General features: G+C 34.5%; 2 protein-coding genes across 5 annotated transcripts in view; both read left to right on the forward strand.

The window, feature by feature from the left end:
* The window catches only part of GAPcenA (GTPase activating protein and centrosome-associated), an 18,399-nt gene extending 9,488 nt beyond the window's left edge, over nt 1–8,911 (forward strand). For 3 of the 4 annotated variants that reach the window (XM_013311526.1, XM_013311525.1, XM_013311528.1), the window contains 17 exons: nt 341–439; nt 695–855; nt 1,340–1,442; nt 1,549–1,711; nt 1,878–1,968; nt 2,203–2,347; nt 2,759–2,947; nt 3,410–3,535; nt 3,831–3,941; nt 4,193–4,323; nt 4,685–4,806; nt 4,882–4,985; nt 5,263–5,373; nt 5,460–5,520; nt 5,874–6,013; nt 6,250–6,337; nt 8,282–8,911. In XM_013311526.1, coding sequence (XP_013166980.1) covers nt 341–439; nt 695–855; nt 1,340–1,442; nt 1,549–1,711; nt 1,878–1,968; nt 2,203–2,347; nt 2,759–2,947; nt 3,410–3,535; nt 3,831–3,941; nt 4,193–4,323; nt 4,685–4,806; nt 4,882–4,985; nt 5,263–5,373; nt 5,460–5,520; nt 5,874–6,013; nt 6,250–6,337; nt 8,282–8,583 — 2,247 coding nt within the window. In that variant the 3' untranslated portion in view covers nt 8,584–8,911. Of the gene's footprint in view, nt 1–340; nt 440–694; nt 856–1,339; nt 1,443–1,548; nt 1,712–1,877; nt 1,969–2,202; nt 2,348–2,758; nt 2,948–3,409; nt 3,536–3,830; nt 3,942–4,192; nt 4,324–4,684; nt 4,807–4,881; nt 4,986–5,262; nt 5,374–5,459; nt 5,521–5,873; nt 6,014–6,249; nt 6,338–7,312; nt 7,349–8,281 lie in introns of all 4 variants that reach the window. The other variant, XM_013311527.1, reaches the window with a different exon arrangement.
* Nucleotides 8,912–12,107: 3,196 nt separating this feature from the next.
* Nucleotides 12,108–23,867, forward strand: part of LOC106117203 (serine/arginine repetitive matrix protein 2) — an 84,089-nt gene continuing 72,329 nt past the window's right edge. The window contains exon 1 of the mRNA XM_013311377.1: nt 12,108–12,262. The gene's annotated coding sequence lies outside the window, so the exon portion shown is untranslated. The remainder of the gene's footprint in view (nt 12,263–23,867) is intronic.

A 23,867-nucleotide genomic window follows, 5' to 3' on the forward strand; every position in this document is an offset into this window, starting at 1 on the left:
CATCAGACGAAACGCGGAATTTCTTCCACTTCACGCCTGTCTTCTGTGCGGTCGTGGTATTTCACCGGGCGAGCGGGCCAATTCGTGCTCCAGCATAAGCTGGAAGCGGACTCTACCACTGTCAAAACTGGTTTGGATGTATGGACGGATGTTTGTTAGAAGGTATATCCAGAATGGATCAACAGAGCTTGCTGTAATTTGACATAGATGTAGAATATAGTCTGGAAGAATACATAGTCTATTATTTTTAACCTGGCGCAGACGGAGTCGCGGGTAATGCCTAGTGTATACTGTGCCTGATTTATTCTCAATAATTACTTAAATTTTTTTATTATTTCAGATGTCGTATACCGGCGGGTTATACATAGAACGATGCTTTGGTATACTTCTCGCTCCGGGACGCAGTGTCAAACATTCCGATATGAGATTACTTGAAATGGTTAGTACATACACTTCCAATTACAAAGACTTATTTGATATCATTCTTATGAAGTAACAACCCAAGACAAACATATTTCGCATCTTATAAATGCGAATTAAATAAAATTTGCCATTTATGTAGAAAATAGTCTGTAAGAACACATAGTTATTATTTCTTTTTATTCTGCTGACAGAGTCGCTGGCAAAAGCTATTTTTTTTTTCGAAATATAATTACTTTAGTGTCATAGAATATTGTATAATATTTGTACACAGGTGAGCGGTGCATCAGGTGGTTCAGGTTGCTCGGTGTGCGCGCTGTGGAATGCAGGCGAGGCCGCGCTCGCTGCCTTCAACGTGGCGAGTGGTGATGGCGCGCCTGCATACATGTCGCTAGCTTTGGACCTTGTTATTAGAGGCATTAGAGATCCTCTCAGGTATATCACATGATACATCTATATACTTTTTTTAATCATACTTATAGTAAGTCTAATTTGTTAATAATAACGAAATAAACGCCCGAGCCGAAGCTCCTCAGGGAGCCCTCGAGTCTAGTTACTCTTAAACGAGGTTTAGGCGAAGAATAAATCCTTATGGTATATATGACCCCTTCACATCGTTTTATTCGTAATATAAAGACTTAACGTGGATTTCTGAGACTAACTTGACTTGGTTTTGTCACATAATGATTGGATTCGATATGTTTTATACAAAGATTTTGGTATCGGAAACCTACGGTTAGTGATTACGACCGTCTCATTAATACGACAGAGGAGTATGAACATGACTTGAACGAACGAATGTATTATAAATTAAATTTTAGAATTGTCTTACTAGATTTATCACTTTAGATTAAGAAAATTTTTATTCAATTCTTTTTCTAGTTATAAATTGCATATTTATTTACATTTTTAATTGCAGATTGGTTATAGAAACACCAGTGAAAGTTTACCCGCCAACAGAAAGGTTCTGGTACTATTCGAAGCGACCTCTGGTGCAACAGTTTTATATCAATTTGAAAGAGGTGATTTTTTTACATTTCTATACACGCACAAACGCACACAGTTACACTAACGCACACAGTCAGGTACACAGCGACACATACTAATTTAATCTTTACGTTGTTGCAGTCGCTGGATGTACTAGGACAACTGCAATACGAGGTTGCGAGTGTGGAAACTTCTGGAGAATTAGACAGATCTCGTCTGAACTTGCCGCTGTCCTTGTCTAATCTATTGCCGTCTCCCTTGTCCAGTGCGCCTGCGCCACCTTCGCCATCGGAACCCGATTCTGGTAATTACACAATATTGATTATTATTTGAGTCGATTAGGAAATTGAACTGGGAAACAGTAAACCAGGACTATGCAAAATCTTAGATTTGTGTAATTTTTTAGAGAAATTATATAATTCTGGTATCCAGCAATGTTCGATTTTTTTTATTTTTTTTCATGATTTTAGATGGCGACGAGCCACTTTTGAGTGGAACTGGCGAAGTGTCTAAAGATTGCGGAGTTGATGTTCTCGAAAACTGGGCGCAAGTGTTAAGAAAGTAAGTTTAACTGACATACATAATGTAATCTACGTCCTGCCTAAACTTCTTTTAAATTATCTTTGACCGCACTAAGTCAATAGTCACGTAGTACATTTTTATATCGAATCCTTGAAAATAATCCTTTAGAAAGTAAGTTTTGATATAGCTCGTGAGTATTTAAGTCCTAATTTGTAGTTTCTGCTTACCCCTAAAAGTTATAATCATGAGACTTATTGTTATGTTTGATTTTAGTTGGATAGGTCCACGTCCGCGCGCGCTGAGCCAGCTGGTGCGTGTGGGCGTGCCGGAGGCGCTGCGCGGTGAGGTGTGGCTGCGACTGGCTGGTGTCGACCAGAACGACAAGCTCATGGAGACCTACAGGACCCTCATCAGCAAGGTAACCATGCGATTACTGATGATAACTCTATTACTGCCGATTAAAATGATGTACTTTACTGTAGTTTTCTTAGTGCAAATATGTGGCTGTATTAAAATGACTTAATGTTGGTTTCTGAGACCAAATCACAGTATGAAATATATCGTTACCCTGCTTATTATTTTTAACAAAACAGATACCAATGTTTTATATAGGTTTTTTGGTCTAATAAACCAACCATTAATGGAATAGATTCGGGTTTAGTGTGCATAGTTAAGAAAAATTGTAGTATGTTTGTTCATGCTAATCTGAGAATCTAACTATCGGATTTTTTAATTTTTTCTTGTAATTGGTAGCGCACTCACTACACCGTATAAGAGCCGAGTAAAAAAAAAAGAAGTTCTGAAGCTGATTTATTTATTCGTATGTCAGGAGTGTCCGTTCGAGGCGGTGATCCAGCGTGACATAGCGCGCACGTTCCCCGCACACGACTTCTTCCGCGAGGCGGGCGGCCTGGGACAGGACTCGCTGCTGCGTATGGCGCGCGCGTATGCCGTCTACGACCACGAGGTCGGCTACTGCCAGGGGCTCAGCTTCCTCGCCGCCACCTTACTGCTGCATGTTAGTATACACTTCCTATTAAATCATACTAAAAGTTAAATTAAAACAAAAATTGTTGTACTAGGACAACTTAATAAAAAGATTTCAAGGTCTCTTCTATCTCTCTCTCTCTCTCTTCTTCTCTCTCTCTCTCTCTCTTTATCTTTTCTTACTTATCTGATTGATTCATAAATTTTGGAATAGCGTCTTCGTAAATAGTAAATAGTGGTTTATTGCAGACATGTTACTAATATTATAATGCGAATGTTTAAATAGATGGATGTATGGATGTTTGTTAGAAGGTATCTCCAGAAAGTCTTAATAGATCTCGGTGAATTATTACATACATAGATATAGAACATAATCTGGAAGAATACATAGGTTAATAAACAAGTTTTTTTTTAATTTCGCGTAGACAGAGTGGTGCGGTAATAATAGTAAATCAAATAAATCATAGAAATAAATATCATGGTTTTGTTTTAGATGCCGGAGGAGCAAGCGTTCTGTCTCCTGGTGCGTCTGATGTACGGCTACGGGCTGCGCGAGCTGTACAAGGACGGCTTCGAAGCGCTCTACATGAGGCTACATCAATTGGATAGATTGATGGAGGTAAAGTTCAGTATATTAAATTAACAAATTCTGCGCCGTATCGTAAAATTGCTAACTATTGGTTTCTTAGACCAAAAACTCCGTTTAAAATGTATCGTGATTCCTGTCAGTACATTCGTTTTTGACAAAACGGAGATAATATGTTTTGAACCGGGATTTTGGTCTTGAAAACCCACGATTAGATTAGTTTTAGATACTATTCATGCGTCTGCTATTGCCGCAGTATATAATTTAAGAAACAGTTTCTTTAAATTATTTTATCTATATATTTTAAGTATTTTGTAATAATTTTCAGGAGCAACTGAATGATCTTCGAGCTCATTTCCAAGAGCTGGGCGTGGAACCTCACATGTTCGCGTCTCAGTGGTTCCTCACAGTGTTCACCGCGAGGTTCCCTTTGCCATTGGTAAGTTAATAAACCATGTTTTACTATATAACCATTATTTAGAAGAAAACTATTTATAAACGAGCCCATCAATATGTTACAATAAAAATAATACAAGATCCATTGATAATGCTTCGTAAATTTCCGTTTAGTTTTGACGAGACAAAGTAATTCAATTGTCATATTCTCGAAGGGATTAAAGCTAACCCGTTATGTACTTGGGTGGTCTTATGTAATTTGGTCGATGTTTATGTATATGTTATTTGTTATAGGTGTACCACATTCTGGACGTGTTCCTGCTGCAAGGTATGGACACGCTGTTCCAAGTTGCGCTGGCGCTGCTCTCGCGTTCCCGCAAGGACCTGCTACAGCACGACTTTGAGGGCGTGCTCAAATATTTTAGGTATAGCACTTAAATACCTACTTGACAGATACAGTCCTCATATTCTCTTTGACAAAAGAGGGACAACCAGTAGCTGCCCAGGGCGCCCTGCATAAGCGGGCGCCACGGGACTTTAAGTCAATTATAAAGAGGCGCTTGCAGTGCCAATACCATATCTTAAGTAGATTTTCCTCAACACCATAGAAAAGGGTGAGCCTCAGAAATCTCGTCCCGGGGCGGCGAAAATGCTAAAACCGGCTTTGGGGATACCAATATGTGTCAATAAAAGTGATTAGGAAGTCAAACCCCAGTTGTATTCTGCTATCTTGTATAGTAATTGCGTAAAGTAATACATCTTACGTAAAATAATTTATATTTGTAGAGTAACATTACCGAAGAAATGTCGTGCGGAAGAGTCCTCCCGTCAAATTGTAAAACTGGCCTGCAGTATCAAAGTGAAGAGGCTGCAAAAGTATCAACTTGAATACGAGAAATTCATCAAAGGTATATTTTAATGTTTAATTTATGTTTTTTTCTTAATCTGCAGTTCTATAGTAATATTGATGTGTTTGCTTTTAGAATCAGCAGAAAAGGAGAAGATAAATGTTGAACTGGAAAGTCTGAAGGTGAGCTGCGGTCAGCTGCAGCAGGAGAAAGAGTCATTGGAATCACAGCTTACACAGGTAAAGTCAACCAAAAAATATTTTTATACTGAAAATCTTACTAATATTATAAATGCGAATGTTTAGATGAATGGATATTTGTTATAAGGTATCTCCAGAAAGTCCTCATGAGTCTTGCTGAAATTTGACATAGTTGACGGACGGAGTCGCGGGCCACAGCTTCTTTTATACAATTAACATTTTTTGTCGAGATTTTGATCTTTTTTTAATAAAATTTAAGCTTGTAATGTTGTTTTACCTGTATTTATTGTTATTTTTATAATTTGTTTCTGTTCAGAATCGTAGCGCATTAGAGGAAATGCAAAAGGAGTCTGTACACTACGCGGCGGTAGCGCGTGACTACCGCGAGATCTGCGCGCGGCTTGACAAGCAAGTGCATCAAATGCAGGTACATATAATTTTAGTAGTTTTTTTTATTATGCTGCGGTAATGTATCTGTATATATTTGAGTATTAATTTATTGATTTTTTCCAGGAATATGTCAAAAACTGTGTAAATTGCAGCGTCAAACTCGCGCAGAAAGATAACAAAGAAGGTAAGTCATTACATAATTACTTTAAAAAAGTTTGGGTTCCCATCCATACTTTTCAGATTGGGTATATCCGTTCAAGTCTTTTTTTTTTAATTATTTTGTTTCTTGTAGAATATAGATTTAACTGTTCAATACTTAACAACAATAGTAAACAGTACTTTTGTAGGTTTGTTTTTAGCGGTCCTAAAATGCCACCCTGTCGTTGCCCTAACATATTTTATAAAGTTGGAATATATATTAAATATTAATTGTAATATAACAATCGATAAAACTTTTTTATTTCTATTGTTAAACAATAAAAAGATTAGCTTTGCAGTTAGTACTAATAAGACATCGTATGTGTAATGTTGTGTCAGAGTGCGAGCAGAAGGGGGGCGAGGAGAAAGTGGAAGGTTCCAGCGAGACTGAGGCGCGGCTGCGGCAGCGCGTCCGGGACCTCGAGCTCGAGCTGGCGCAGGTGAAGCTCGCCCATGTGCAGGCACAGTGCAGCAACCAGGTCAGTACACTAACTGACCGACATTTATTGTAAATTATGTGTAGGAAACTTCATACGACACTCCGTTGATGATCAATTAACGATTTACGAAACTAACTCGAGTCATATGTACATCCCATACAGCTCTGGGCCGAACGTACGTCAAACAAACATGCGGTCACCTAAATTCTGCGAAATAACGAAGCTAACACTACCGCTACGAATTTTATTTACAGTTTTTCTAAAAAAATTTGCAGGAACTAAGCCACCAGCTGAACGCTGCCCTCAACGAGATGCAGATGAACCAGAAGCAATCGGTGACGCCGTGGCTCGTGCGCACGCTCGGTGAGTGCGCACGCAACTACGTACACGTACGCACGTGCCAACGTACACGTACGCACGGAATACCGTACACGTACTCACGCAATAACGTACACGTACACACACGTACTGTAAACTGCAGCTCTAACACTGTCATAACACAGTAGACTAACAATAGTAACACGACACTTGGATTTGATGACGTCATAACGATGTGGTAGTCCCTCCGTACACAAGGCAATGTAAATCTCCGATACACGGCGGATTTAGTAAATCAGTGCAAATCTATACAGCTGATATGTAGTCGCTATGCTTTTACGATTAACGTTGACTTTTGTACAAAGTGCCTTACGTGGAAAGTTTTCGCACACCAAAACTAATTAAAAATAATGAAAAACATATAAATACATATTGTTACAAAAAATATATATAAGTATAGCTTATTTTTATTCTTTCTGTTATTTACGAATATCAAATATACTAACAATCTTCAAATGAAATATTTTTTTTAAATTTGTGATTTTTTAAATTGGAAACTTCACATTAACGATAGACGTTTACTACCTTTATTCTTAAAAATTACACCTCTTCTCTATTCATAATTATAATGTCAAATTTGATTGAAAATTAAATTTATATTCGACCTTTTTTTGTTTAACGTATATTAAAATTGTGGCGATAAATCATTGCTTTGTTTGTTTCTTAATGGGTTGCATTTTTGATGACTTTTGTGGTTGTGATTTCACAGTTTATCGCTATAGACATGTACATAATCTAGAATATTCGAATATTTTTTAAGAAGTAAATTGCAAAAATAATTTTTTTCATATATTTTTTAAAATGTATGAAAATTTCATACATAAAAATGCTATACTTGAAAAGTAGAGGCTTTCGTATTTATAGTAGAAAATATCACTAAATAATAAACGTGTCAATAGAATTTCATCTCTATAACGATAGTGAGAGGAACTAAATTTGAATATTTTACTTGATTGTCAGGTCATTAACCAGACGATCCGACTTACCAGAGCTGAGGTGATTGCGTTGCATTTCTATCTCTGTTAACATTGCCTGTTAGCTAACATTTTATTATAATACCTGCCTATAGTATGCGACTATAAATATTATACAAGCTTTGTAGAGCGTTATCTCTTTCACACTTTTATTGTCAGTGTGTGAAAGAGATAACGCTCTACTAAGCGAGAAAACTCTTTGCAAATATATTTGTAGCCGCAAATTATACCTATACAAAATCTCTGAATGTTTTCCTTAATTTCATTAATTAACCTTGTCATGTTCTAATTTTTGTTCATGCTATCGAGATATTTGAGTCATCAAATTTTGTTCAATGTTTGCATCGCGTTTCATTTTTTTCTATGACCTTGAATTTTTTTATTTATTATTTAATAATTCTTGGTAGTAAAATAATAATATAACCTAACTAATTTGATAGATGCATGCATTTTTTTCGGATTAAACTTTTAACGAAATCTGTCATCTCTGTCTATCCTCCGAGTAATATGAGTGTTGTGTTTATAACTATAAATAGAAATAGCACGTGGATGAGCCAGAAAAATGTCAAAATATATGTAAGCATCACACATTTGACTAGATGACAAATACCTGCACCTTGCACTTTGGCTTTTGATAGAAATTTCGTATTTACAGTTTTTAATCCACCATTTAAATTGGTCGGGTTATAGAGCAAAGTTATAGCTCGAAAAATAGTATAATTTGTTAATGAGCTCCTGTTTTCAAAACAACTAAAGTGACACGTCTCTGTCCAAATGTAATTTAATGTCTATGGTATAAATTATACCAATAATTTTTATATTTATTTTATATCTAAAATGAATAAATATCATCAATTATTTTTGTAAGCTAATATATAGAGAGCTATTTTGTAAAATGACATAAAATTAACAAATATTTAGTACGCTAAAACTCAGCAATTTAATTTTCTTTCAGGTTCCATAATGGAGGCGGCTCAGAACAGACCCTCATTCCAGACTTATTTACCCAATATGAATCAAGAACCAGCAACGATACAAAGGCAAGGCTCTCTAACTAACGTTCAAACTCAGTCCCATTCTATCGCGGACAGGCGTGTCTCTGAACCTTACAGTCCCGACGTAGTCAGGAGGAAGAAAGATCTCAATACAAAACGACATTCAATGCTCGTCGAATCCAATATAACCAAAGAGGCTAAGGAACTCAATCGACGGAGCCATCATGACGTCACAATTGTCAAAAACCTGTCAATGGGTTGACGTAAGCGTTCCGTTTCACAACTGTCACATCTATGTTAGTGTTGCCTGTAAATATTGTTGCGCCATGGGGCCATCGCTTCACCCGAGCGTCAGGGTTGCCAGATAAAAGACGTAGTATAAAATGTATATTTTACTATGTTTAGGAAGCTTTTTACGCACCGGTTATCCTAGTCCTAATATAAAGCTTTCTCTTTATATACCAAAAGAGTTGTCCACGCAGGATCTGGCAACTCTGAGTTGTCATAGATTAAAAATTAACCGAATATATGAAAATTATGAATACCATTTTGCAATATAAGTGCACATACTGTACCGCTAGTCAATACGGTTAAATAATATTGGTTGTATATGTCTTTATTTTCCTAAGAAAGTCACATTATTAGTTTATTTTATAGGGATTTTATTTTAAATTAACTTTTGATTTAGTTACTGGAAATGTTTAAAATAAATCAGTGATCTTCGTTCATTCAAAATTGTGATTATATAAAATCAGTATTAATTTATTTTTTTTATTTTGCATTTATAATGCTTATTCAGTGTGAGGACGCTTGGCATCAGATTGTTAAGAATAATGTTAATTTCAATGTTTTAAATCTTATCTGTATTTTAAGCCCGCTACAGTCGTTCAGTTTTAAGTGAACATTTGAACTGCTAACTTAGACTGTGTGTGTAGGCAAAACTTTACAGTCCAGTCGACAGTCGAACTGTTCAGTTAAAACTGAACGACTGTTCCGAGCTTTAGTGTAACCGATAATAAGATTCATAAATCGATTACCTTGTTCTTCTTTCTTACATTTGTCGCATTTTTTTTCTATTTATACTTAACATGTGAAATTACATTTTAAGATTATTTTATTTTATGTTTTATTCGTTTAGATTTTTGTTTTATTTTTTTTGACACTTCTATCCTTTTTTTTAATATTGAACACTTTCGAAATTAACACGTTCAGTGCCACTGCAATTTGTTCGAAAGTAAACTCACAGAATGAGCCCGGTGGCATTGTACGTGTTAAGATTATTAATAGATGATTAGCTTCAAAATTACGATATTATATATTTACATACGATTAGTGAAACGATATTATTTTTTTATTATATGCTTGATAAATTAACATACTGTATATTATGTGACATGGTAAATGCTCACTGAATTAATGATAAATATTCTAGTATTTAGTGAGTGTATTAATATTTTGTCATGTCCCTGAGTGATATTAAGAACGGCGCTAAATGTTTAATATTATCAGTCAAGCTTGTGTATGTAGAAATATGAATGTTACTTTCTCATAGACTATAAAATCGATGTTTTTTAGAGGCGGCAAGAAAAAATATGATTTCGTTTTTACTGTATTCAAAGTAACTGATCTCTCTAAAAGAACTGTTTACTCTGAGGTAGTTCCAATGAACATGTGAATTCTGAGTTTCGTTGTACGATTTTTTTTTTGGTTCTATGCCTTGTGTTAAAAGAAACGAGTGTTTTTTTCTAAAATCTCTTCATTCGTTTAAATGAAAAATTTAATTTTAATAAAAAAATTCTTTTTGTTATAAAGATATAGGAAAGATTGCGGCTGCAAAAATTAATATAGTGAAGTTGATTTTTTGATTTATTGAAAGGCTTGCCATATATGTATTTTCCACTTTAAATGTAACATTTGTAAATAATTTCAAGTGTAATGCGAACTTCGTAATTTTTTATTGCACGAAGAAATCTTTATCTTCGTGTATTATAAAAATATAGTATTATAAGATTCACAGTTTATGACTGTTCGCGGTTAGCCGCAGAGAGGCCGCTGGAAAGCACGCGGAGAGGTATACAACCGCTTCTCTTAACGTCCCGCTGATATTATTCGTGTTAATTTTGGCGGCTCAAGGTCACTTTGGTGTGCGCAGTGCCCTCCCCCGCACCCCACTGCGCCCCAACACAGCGGCTCGTGCGAAATTGCGAGCTGTCATAAAGTTTGAATGGCACTGTATTATAAGAAAATGACATTAGCTTATTGATATTTCAGTTAAAAATATTTATTAATCCAATGTTCTTATGATTCAAATCCATATCGCGTATTCTGTCAAGTGTGCAACATAGAATTTTATTGGAATACGATATAATTTTTATGACAATAAAAATAATTTAAGTACCAAGAGATAATTATGGTTTCCTATTTGATTAATAATAATTTAGCAATTATTTCAACTTAGTTATGTATTATTACTCCTTTATCGTACGTTTCTATTGCAAGCACTTGTATACAAGTTACCGTGGGCTTCCGATTCCTAAATCTTCGTTTAAAGCATATTGTTCTATGTGCTGATAGGGATGACGATATGTTTTATACAGAGATTTTGATCTCGGAAACCCACGGTTATTGTTAACTCCGTTTTTTTAAAGAATGCAGTGACATCAAGTTGTATGTATTTCTTCAGTAGAATCCCACGGTTATTCATTGAATAATATTTATCATATTCTGATCTCTGTTAAAAATTGTTTCTATTTATTTTACAATTCTGTTTAGTTCTTAATGAAAGTGATTATTATAGTTAGATGTAGATATTATATTTGTTTATTGATATTTTAAAATGTTTAAGTAATAAGACATTTATAAATTGTTACTTTTGAATCGCAATATTTCCGAAATTATGTCAAACAAATATATCATTAAATTCATAATCCGTCGCATTTCATATTATATAGAGATCTGATGTTAATGTATTTTTTATTTGAGAAATCGAAAATTTTAGTTTGAAAATTTTATTATAATCATTATAATCGTCTAAATAGAAATGTACCTAGTTATGTGTGTAAAAATATATGCGATTGTGAGATTTATTTAGTCCCAGGCCTGCCATATTACAGCCTACGACCTGAGACACGCTATAAATGTTCCAATTTACCTAAACGTGTATAGCTTTATAAATAACGCGACATATTAGAATGTGAAATTTTGTTTATAGTCAGTTATATTTGCTGCGGATGTTATTTTAGTATCATTAATGGAAATAAAAGATTACAAATTTAATTTGTTTTTTACTATTTGTATAAATACAATAAAATAATAGTTTTATACACAAGTTTTCTGTAATTTTCTACCTTCATAATTCAAAAACGAAACAGTGACATCTAGCGGCGGATAGTAAAACGGCAATAATGATTCAATTCCGTCTTGTGGGAAGTAGCGAAAAGGTTTACAATTTAAAATTTTATGTCCTTTTTAAATATCGTGTGTATTTGATATAAAAAAATATTCACAATTTATCAATTAAAACTATTGAAAATTACCGATTTTTGGATTCCATATTTGAGCATATTTTCATCAAAAGATGGCAGTATTAATTTTATTTAATTTAAAACAAATTTTTAGATTAACGGCATTTTTCCTTTTCTTGAAATGCTTAAAAAAAATTAATTCTTAGTAACAAATTATGAAAAAGCAATTTTTATTCTGTATTTTAATTTGATTTGAAAAGTGGTATCAAGAGTTGTGGGTAGTTTAATATTAAAATGTAGTTACAATGAGTGGTTTTACATATAAATGGAATACTGTTTCGATGATGTAAACAGCCGCGATGGCACAAAGCAGCCAGCGTGTCGCGTGGTGACGCTGCTCGAATGATAACAAACAGGTGCTGGATATTTTGAGACCAGTTTGACACATAAAGCGACATCCTTTAATTTGATTCGAAGGTAAGAATATATTTTATAACCTTTGTGAATAAAGTACTCAATCTGGTTTGTTTAATCACGTTAAATCGGAAATTAATTAAAAGCAATAGTTAAGAACTTAAATGAATTTATTTATGGCATGATTTATGATTGGTAACTATTCAAGTGTATCGTTTTATTGCTTGTTTCATTTAAATAACCTTTTTATCTTGTTCAATATTAACTAGAGGCAATGAGCGGAACCGATACTCCCATGACTGTCATGTGTGACCGGAAACTATAGATTTGAACACACCTTTTATTGATTAATTCATAGGACACTACCACTATTTTATATATCATTCATAAAATAATTTTTATTCATTTCCTCAAGTTCTGATGCTATATTATTAATGCTGCTATAATATTAGCGGTTGTCAACGAATTAAAAAAGAAGCCTATTATATGCTCGCGTGCATTAGCCACCTTACTGTGAAAGTCCTCTAAAAATCGGTCCAGCCGTTCCGGAGATTCGGAAAGTCGGCCTCGCGACAAACATACAGATAGACAATTTTTTTCGAAAGACACTCGAATTTTATTAATAAGTTTAGATTTGTTGTTCAGTTTTTTTAACGTAGATGATCCGTTTTAGGTTTGGTAGCGTGAGTGAAAATGCATTGTCCGAAGCAGCAGTCAGTACCCGTGGGTACTTTCTCACGAACGGCTCTCTACAGCGCCGGTGAAAACGCCTTTTGTTTGCAACTTACACCCAACTTGGGATGATTTAACGCTTATTGTTGTCAAGAAAAATGCATCCGATATCATGGATTTTGTTTTTGTCAGTATCGTAGCGTTCACATTCACATGTCAATATTGAAAACTATCTTTTTTACATGTTGTTAGTGATATTTTTAACGATGGTTAATTGTGAATTATGTATTTCTAATCTAACATATTAGTATTGTTCAGAAAGAAGTCTTATTATTGCATATGAGGATAGTAGTAAATAAATAAGAGTCTCGCTACCAAAAACTATTTTAAGGTACTCTTTCATCATCATCATCATCAGCTCACTGTTGGTCATAGGTCTGTCCAAAAGACTTCCATAGGTTTCTCTATCTTCTGCATCTTTGGTCTTCTATTATAAAGACGTAACTAACTACTCTGCAGTGTACGAGAATACATATAAATTCATGAAAGTGATGACAGTGGATATTAAAATTAAAGCGAGCGAAGAGTCAATATGCAATGAATCACGTTGCAAGTTCGCCGGCCGCTCGTGCCGTTTTGATCTTGACTTTATTAGTCTGCTGAATGTCCTTAAATAGCAGCTGCACTGCGACACATCGTCTGTCTACTCCTTTTTTATGTCTCCCGCAGCTTCGCCACACTCTGCCCATTCATATCGTATGGGAGTGCGCTATATTTATAGTTTGATTTAAAATATAGCAAAATATAAAATTCGTGGGTCGGGATTGCAAGCGCATGTCTACAGGGCGGAGGAAAGCTTGTGTTTATATTTATAAATATGTTTGGATGGCTTTATGCAACATTTTTGTAAAAAGCATCCTGTAATTTTCTTTGGGAAACATCAAAATTTTTGGTTGGTTTTTAGTTATTCCCAAAGGTAGTAAGGCGTTTTATTTTAATCTTTTCGGAGCTCCGACATGAACAGATTATAAAGTGTGTAAACTGTTTTTAGTCATTATATTTGACATTTGATTCTTATCTTAATGCTTTATGTTTATGTTTTCTAATAACATTATACTTTCACAAATATCCACTTTATTTTCTTAAAGTCATTACCTGAGTATCTCTGAGCCAGGAAATAGCCGATGAATCCAGCAAAGGAAGATGTAATTACCCTCATTGCACTGACCAACTTCGAACATCAATTAGTACTACTTTCTCCTACTAACACATCAATTATCCTATACGTGTGAAAGAGACAAACAATGCAAAGCTGTGACAGTTGCATGTTTAGCAATAAATTACCATCGCATCGACAATGTGTCGTAATCTCATAAATGAAAATGTCATTTGATGTAGACAGCTACATTAAATGAACTTGAACGGAGGCTGCGACTCCGTCCGCGCGGAATTAAAAAAAAAACTTAAAAAGTAGCCTACGTGTTCGTCCAGACTATGCTCTACAAATGTGCCAAAATTAATTTAAATCTGTTAAGCCGTTATAGAGATACTTACCTTCAAACATCCATCCATCCATTTAAATATTCGCATTTATAATATTAGTAAGATTCACTTCTTTGTGATGTATGGAAACTGTCATTATTAACTTATTTAATGGTATTTACGACACGATTTTCGAAACTCAAATTCTCACCAAAAGTAACATTTTTTTTAACACAACCCAGCAATATCTTGGCTAACTGTTTACTCGTATTCTCTATAATCTTTTGGATTACAAATCTAATTTCGTTTCATCCGTGGCGTAAATCTCTTGCTTATAATCTAAAGAATTGGTTTTTAGATATTGCTATTTGATTGCGATCTGTAAAGTTTCTAAAACACTTCGCATTTCATCTTGATAGACGCCTATTTGATCTTTCGTAAGATATAATAACATTGATGCGAAATCGATTCCGTTTCACAACACTAGGAAGATATTTCGCTATTATATTATTAAGTGTAACGGTTTTAAAGTAATCTTTATTCTTTCGGAATACTGGCTTGTTTTGACTTGACTTTATTCCAGGTTTTAACTGCTGCACGTATCCAGAAGCTTATTAAATAGATAATATAATACTTTACGCATAAACTATTTGAAACTAGCTGTCGCCCGCGACTCCGTCCGCGAGGAATGAAAATAAATTCCAACTTGATCCCTCCACGCATTTTTGAGAAAAAGGGTCTTGACACATAGACGGACTGACAACAAGGTGATCCTATAAGGGTTCAGTTTTATTCTAAGAGGTACGGAACCCCTAAGTAATTAGTAGCCTCGACGAGTTCTTCTAGACCATGCTCTACATTTGCGCCAAATATCAACGAGGTCCTTTCAGCCGTACCAGAGATAACTTCAAACAAACATCCATCCATCCATCTAAACATTCGCATTTATAATGTTAGTGAGATATAACATTTAATTCGTTAAATAACTGATATTTTACGAAGTAGGTGCATAACGTTAACCAAATATTTTTTTTTATGTAAAAACTAACGATTTATTGGTGAAATCGCGGGCAAATGTAATTTATCTTTGTAGTAATTGAACCATTGATTGTTATTTCGTAAAAGACGATCTCAAACAAATTACATTTGGTTAGACAAGCAACGGCCGGTGTTGAATAACAGAAAGTATCGGAAACTTGGCAGCGTAACAAATCTAACACTTATATTATATTTAGGAGAAAGTGTAATTACAAATATTCAGCATATTTCTTAGTAAAAATCTTAATTTTTGGCAATCTTGTTGGCAATTTCGTGGCTTTTTTAAACTGTTTTCTTTTTTATTTTATTAACACCATGTCTGTGGCAAGAAAATTGGCAATAAAATTGAGTACAAACTCTAAGTATTTTAACTAAAAAGTATAACAAAGTCTACTCAAAGAGAACAGAAATATATCTCAAACAATCGTTTAGTCATAGCTGCGTTTGCGATGAAGTCATTCTGTAGTTCTGTTGTTCCATCTTTTAACACAATCTTAATTTGTATCTAAGCATCAGTTTCCACTGTTGAAACGATAGTTTTGAAAATATATTTTCATCCAAATCACTCTTCTTGTTATAACAATTGTGGGCTTAGCACAAATATTTGTGGCAAAGGCCAACGTATAGTTATCTACATTTATATTAACATTCGTTCAGCGCCTCCCAGGGCGTAAAGAATAACAAAAATCTCATACTTATTTTAAAGTAACTGACGATGACGATACGAAAGCTATTGTCATAAAGTTTCCTGATAGGCCCACTATTATTGTACGGGACGTATATTGTCCTCTAAACATAGTCGCCACAGTTTGTCGAAATGTACTAAGTATAATATTACAATGATTAAACAAAAGCAGGTCTGTTCTCTATTCGCACTTTATACGGTCGTTGACATGGTTTTATTTCAAATTGTTACTTTTACTTAACTCAAATAAGTCGTATGAAAATTCATGCTATCTCACGCAATGCGCACATTTTCTAGATATTTCTTACATTATTTTTGGAGTGGTATTTTATATTAAAAGCTATGACAAGGTCGTGTACGTGTAATGCGATGAATGCTTATTTAGGTTTTATATTATGTTAATTAGGCGACAACGTAAAGTTAAATAGTACTATCACGTATGACGTATGAATTGTCTATTTCGAAATCATGCAATTTTGTCATCTAAAACAGTTATAAAGAGGTCAAAGCTATCATAGTTAGCATCAAACAAATGTTAATTGCAATAAAAAGAGAACGGAACACACTGACGTAACTGATCACTGGCGCAGTTCAATTGAGATCGCTTCCATTGTTCTGACATCGAAGTGAAATTAACGATCGTAATTAGTTGATCTCGACGTATCGCGCTTTACCGCTCTGTTTTGACTTTTGCTGCTTTATTCTTATTGTTTCAAATCAATATAATGATAGAAACTTTCTGCAAGTCATTATTTTTTTGGGGTACAGAAAGACAGAGAAATAATCTAAGTTTCATAAATTGGAGCATTGCCAACCAATGATCTGGGCTAGATTTTGGGGGGATTATCTATATCGATGTCTACTACACTACTTTGAAATCCTATGAAGTGTCTTACGTAAGATTTTTTTAAGTAACATTTAGGATTTAAAAGTAGTGTGCATATTTTTTTTTTGGTTCTCTAAGGGTTGTTGTGACCGCTGCCCCACCCCCCTCCTTGCGACTCCGTTGGTAGAGTCCAAAAAGTTTCAATATAAATCAAAGTAAATGGTTGTGGAATAAGAATGATATCAAATATAAAGATTAAAGTTTTAAGGTGTCATATTCGCTTCCAGGTCGTCAAACTGCATTGATGCATTGATGTTACGAATTGATTGCTCGTATCGCGTTACGGAGTTGGAATCGATTCCATGTAAAGGCGCGTACAAACACGTAATGCGCCGCTCAAATTGCACGTCGGCGCTCAAAACGATACCTTCCGAGAACAATACAATAATATGGACCGTGTCGAATTTATGTCTTCGCCTTCGCGTGATAGAATGCGAATTAAAAACAAAATGCAACGGGGGCATTGGATACAAGCGGTAACGCACGGCTGTATCTCAACTTTCCTCATTAAATAATATAGGGCATGATTCTAATTCGTAATTAGGCTTCTAATAATGCAAGGGTCTTTACAATCATATATAGTTAATCGTGTCTTACAATTTCACTCTCTACTAGAAATTTACTTTTACTATTCCGTGATGAATGATTTATTCTCAGTATATCCCATAAGCAAACAATAACAATGTTGTTAATAACATAACCTTAATAAAATTGAAGTGTTGCAATAAATAATATTCAGACATCTCGTTTTGGTTACCTTGTGTTTATTTGAATCAATTTGGCGACCTCGTTTTTCTTAAGAGGGGCTTTGTTATGAATTGTTTCCGGAGACGAAAGCAACTTCGCTTTCATTACAAAATGATGTACACATTATAATGACTGCGACTTCGAACGAGTGAATCTTCACAATCGATGTGAGATCCTCTCAACCTAAAATATTTGCGCGACATGTCGATTTAGTCGACATGTCGCGCAAATATGATTTGAGATTTAAATTTTGTGTCGTTTAGTTTTTATGTGTTAGTTGTCGCTCGCATATCCGTCTGCGCTGAATAAAGAAAATGTTCTACATCAATGCCAAATTTCAGCGAAATCCATGAGCTGTTCTGGAGATATTTTCTACCAAACATCCATCCAATCATCTATAAGTCCATTTAGATTTATAATATTAGTAACAATTTAGATGGACATCAAACAGGCTGGTTCTTAAAAGAAATGTGAAACCTTAATACTGTCTATAAGTACCAGGATCGCAGACAATAGCCGGTGGTTGCGTATAGCTGCAGTGGGGGCCTTCCTGCGTGAGCGGGAACAATGCCTATTGTGGCAACACTATCCGTTACCATTTCACCGTCAATTTTATATGCCACTGTTTCTCATACTAGTTCGTCTAATCATTAAGGGATAAGATAAAATGCTTTGTGCCAAACATAATTTGAATTTATAATCCATATTTTTAAATGACGACACCAATTTAATCAGAGGCATTTAATTTTTAGTCATTTTTAAGCATTCATTAACTTTATCTCACGACATCACAAAGACATGGTGAAATTCGTTGCAAGTCGTCGTCAAGTTATTAACACTGACCCGTGAAGAGTTACCAGGCGAGCATAACAATGGGTGCAGTTGTGTTTTCTCTTCCCGCAATTCTAATTAACGCGTGGAAATGTACAGTCAGCGTCATATAGATCGTCACAGACAAGATATGCAAATATATAGGTACATCAAAAGTAATCAATTATATCGGTACAACAAAAGTCCTCAAAATAATAGATACATTCACCCTGCTCAAAAACATCGGTACATACACAGCGTCAAATATATGAGTACATGCAAGATGCTCATAAATATCGTAGCAGCCACAGCGTCATAAGTAACGAAGCAGTCAAGGTGCGCAAAAATATCGGTACATTTGACAAAATTGAACTCTATCTCTATATACTTGTGATACAATTTGGAATAAACTACTTCTGTTACATTCATTTGACACTTTGCATCAAACCATTTTTCAAAATTTACTTAAAGTGTTCGACGCGGATGACAGATATTATGTAGATAAAACCAACATCAAATTTAAGTTTGTCATCATATATGCTAGTTTGGTCTCGTGGCCTTACCGTTCGCCGCCGTTGGTACGTAAGGTCGGCGGTTCAAATCCCAAGCCACTATTTTTTTTTGATATTTAAACTTTTTAATTTTAATATCGAAGCACATGTAATTAAATTCTATCGCCGTAGTTATTAGGTACTTTTTGATATTGCCTTGGACTAATGAGTTTGACCGTTAAAGTACTTTTCTATTTCAAACAAAAATGAAGGAGATAAAGCGATGCTATTGGCATGTAATTTGTTTATTACTCATGTTTGTTAAACTTGTACCGGTAAAAATAACACTTTTACTTTTACCTTTTACTGATACTGATTATATTTAAGAAACAAAGAAAAAAACTGAATGTCAATATCCAAACTACATCAAATTTTTGGTCGATTGCAATAAACATTCCAGTGTGCGTGGGCGCGCACACATATGTAGATAACACTTGTACGTATAGTACCATTCTTAAAACCCGCAAAGACAATCCACGCTCCGCCCACTCACTTCACCCGCGATGGTCTGACCTAATTGTTGTTAACTTTATTTAAATTTCTTTCTACCCTACAGCGAAAATTATAAAAAAAAATTGTCGAGCAAAATTTTACATTACCAAATTTTTACTGGTTATGAAAAAATAACCCCGTGATTGATAAAATGAAAAAAAAGTAGCCTGAGATTCAAACCGGTAAACTTACATATTACGGCAAACATACTAGAATACTGCGCCAATCTAGTATTATATATATTGTGACAAGGCAAAATTTGATATTAGTTAATACGTATCTGTCATATTCGGCGTGACAAACTTTTATACTTAAGCGTTATGACAGGAGAAGAAAAATATTGGGTTGCCCAGTAAGTTCGTGCCGCTTTATAAGGAAAATTGAAACACTGTTCTCTTAAATTTTTGGAAATGTTTTTAAATTATATTGGTACGACTCTATACCTAAAACGTCTTTTATTATTGGATAAAATTTTAAAAATTAGTTTTTATCTCAACCAATGAAATGAAATTATTCACAATATAGAAATTTTCGTGACGTTTGATAATGGTGGAAATCCGAAAATGAATCCACTTCAGCTACAGTCTATTGTAAGCTTTATATCGAAAATCAGAACGAACTTTCCGGACAACCTATAATGTTAATACAAAGTGTCAAATGAATGTAACAGAAGTAGTTTATTCCAAATTGTATCACAAGTATATAAAGATAGAGTTCAATTTTGTCAAATGTACCGATATTTTTGCGCACCTTGACTGCTTCGTTACTTATGACGCTGTGGCTGCTACGATATTTATGAGCATCTTGCATGTACTCATATATTTGACGCTGTGTATGTACCGATGTTTTTGAGCAGGGTGAATGTATCTATTATTTTGAGGACTTTTGTTGTACCGATATAATTGATTACTTTTGATGTACCTATATATTTGCATATCTTGTCTGTGACGATCTATATGACGCTGACTGTACATTAATGTATGCTGCTTTGTAGTTTGCTTTAATTTGTTATCTCATTTTATTTAGAGGGAATGAGTGAGATAACACTATGTTTTTCATGAGTGTTTTCAAATTGGATAACCATAGTATGCACTACCGAAACATATCGCCTCAGTTTTTTTCGCAGAAAGAAACTTTGTTCATGTGATTGTTTTTAAGTTTGGTAACATGTTTACTGTAAAGATATACAGTTCGTACGTTGTTAGATATACAGACATTTACATAATAGCCCATCACAATACTAAAGTGTTTGACGTTTGTCGTGAATTATGATCTTCCTGTTGTCACGGTCGATGTTGTGTCAAGCAATTGCCGCTCTATTGGTTAACGTTTTTGTTTTGTAAACGTACGCTCCAGTTTGTTGACCCCGCGCCCCGCACACCCCGCACACCCCGCACCGCATTGCAACCGATACGATCCCCATCAACAATGAAGCCTCAATTATACGCTGACATAAGAATCTCACGATACACTTAAATAAAACGGTCAAAGGTTGAAGCGAATTAAATTGTTTGGAACACTTTCAGTCAGTTTCGTTTTTAGGTTATATTATACAATTAAATACACTGGTTAATTTTCAGCCTGTCCGCAGTGTTAGTTTTACTCAATTTTAAATGTTTACTAGATGACAAGCAACTTACATTAGCCTGATTAATATAAAAAAAACATTCTGCCGAAGACGTAGCAATACTGGTAACTAACAACCTTTGCCTTTTTAATGACGAAAAAAGATAGGTGAAAAATAGAGAAGAGAATCGCGCGGGAAGTGTTAACGATGTGTAGTCGTGAAGAGATTTCGTTGGAATTTTTGTTGTATATAGTTTTAGAGTATAACAATTTTAACAACGTAATAAACGCAATTGTGCTGCTGTTTTCGATTTATACAGATATGTCCGTGTAAAGTACAAAAATTACCGAGGATTATTGTTCCATGCGTTTTCGCAGTATGTTGAAATGAATATTGTATAAGTAAGAGAAATGTTCACGTTTGATATTGTTATATGCATTATTCATTTGCACATGAGAACATCGACAAAAATAACATGATTATAGATATCTTGTGACGTAAAAAACGATAAGCCGCTGCATTCGATATGTTGCATCGTATTAGCCAAAGAATTCGGTGAAATTGACTTTTTAATTAGTTATTTTTAAATACCATTTGAATAGTGTTGGCTGCGTCTATTGCAAGGGATTTTTGCGTGTAAGAGTACTAAACTAAGTAACCTATTATTGTTAACCTTTTGGTAGTTAGAACTTTTTATCAGTCATTTGTTTTATGTTGTTTGTTATGTTGGTGCAAATGATTCTGACCTTGAGCCTTATAGCTCGTTTCGTACTAACCTAGTGACAATCTATACGAAAATTGTATAATTTAGTTAGGATTTTCCGTAACCATGGCAAGTACCCATGTTCGTTAATTAACGGATTGCTCAAGTTATAATTTCTAACTGTGCCAAACCATACCAGTACGTTATCGTAAAGACGTCTCAGGATCTGTTTGTCAAGATAAGCGCCTTCTATACTTTGTTTGCCATTTTATCAAATGACAGCCGTCAATTTGACATAAGTAGATAAGAAATAAATAACATATTTCAGCTAGTAAGCCGGTTTCTGAGAACGAAATCTCTATAAAAAAAGTTTTCATCCCTGTCATTATCTTTGAGAAAAAAGAGATAACAATATTTTTTTAACGATGACTTTGGTATCAGAAACCCACCATTAGCGATCCTTAGTTGCCTCTAATTTAGTTTATATTTTATACATAAAACTATACATTTTAATTGTTCTTAATGTTTATAGGTAAATTGGCAGGTTTCCAAATGACCTGTCTAATTCGTCTTTTAATGCTTGCTAAATGTATAAGTTAGATTTGAGCTCGTAACTATTTAGAAATGTGGAGGTAATTCATTCGGTAAACTGGACTATGAAAATGAAAGTGGCAACATTTCCTTTTTTTAACAAAGTAGTTTCTTGCTTGTTTTTTTATAGTAGCTCAGAAATCTAATCATATTAGTCATTGCCTTATTCTGATACAAATAATCAAAGCGATATCGTTTTTACCTCGAGAACAAAAGAACGATTAATTGAGAACTATATTGTAAGGTGCTCCTACAGGCTATTTTATGATTATGGTATCTTCAGATTACCCTAAACTTCATTAGTAAAGACCGACGATTAAAGTGCTATATTAGATAGACCACAAAATGCTTTTTACTTTAAAAATAAGAACAACATTTTAGAATACATTATTAAGATATTTTTTTATTTCATATTGAACTACAGTTAGTTACAATTAAGTATTTTAATTTGTCAACAATTGCTAATTGTGTAAACCCATATCTCCTAATACAAACCTGTATCGTAACTTAAACGAATTTAATTTCCAGAATAATCATGTCTAGTGTGACGACTTTCTCGTGCTTTCCGTGATTAGAGAATTTCTAAGCTGCAAGTTGCAAGTAACGCCCGCATATATTGGTGCATTCCCTCGGCGGCCGGATTCTTGGATATCTTCCAAATACAGACAATACTATGCCAGCAATGCAGGAAATATTAACTGTAGTATCAACGATTTACTTGAGAATATATTGAAGCTGACAGACTAAGGAGACAGTCCTGCGATTCCGCCCGCTCGGAATTAAAAAACTATATGGCCATTGTGTTCCTCCAGACTATGTTCTACAGCCATTATGGAGTTACCTTCCAACATCCATCCATCCAAACATTCGCATTTATAATAGTAATAAGATTGAATGGAAATCATATGCAAGTATGTACCGATGACCTGGTCAAGGTTGCGGGAGAGTCCTGGATGCAGGTAGCACAGGACCGGTCATCGTGGCGATCTTTGTGGGAGGCCTATGCCCAGCAGTGGGCGACTTATGGCTGAGAAAGAAGCAGAAGTGGCTGAGAAAGAAGAAGAAGAATGTATGTATTAATATTCTAATTAAACGATATAACCTATTATTATTTTTTAACGTTGCTTTTTACAACATCTAGATACGTAATATATTTCACTACGTCATAACCGTGATAATCAATTTTGAAAGGTATTTTCCAAAGGCGACTTTTCTAATAACACCTAAAAGCCACTTTCGTTCTTATTAACAGATATTACTGTTTTATATATCAAAAATTAAACCTAAGTACTAATTTACTTTCTTATTTTAAAATTAAACAAAGCCATATCCGCTTAGTAACTACTCAAAAAGTATCATAAAACAAAGAATTACCTCGATCGCGGGTTTGTACGCGGACAGAGAAAAGACAATGTACCGTCCATTGCCAACTTTTGTACGTGAC

This window comes from Papilio xuthus, unplaced genomic scaffold (assembly GCF_000836235.2).
Source record: "Papilio xuthus unplaced genomic scaffold, Pxut_1.1 DF827680.1, whole genome shotgun sequence".
Taxonomy (NCBI): Eukaryota; Metazoa; Arthropoda; class Insecta; order Lepidoptera; family Papilionidae; genus Papilio; species Papilio xuthus.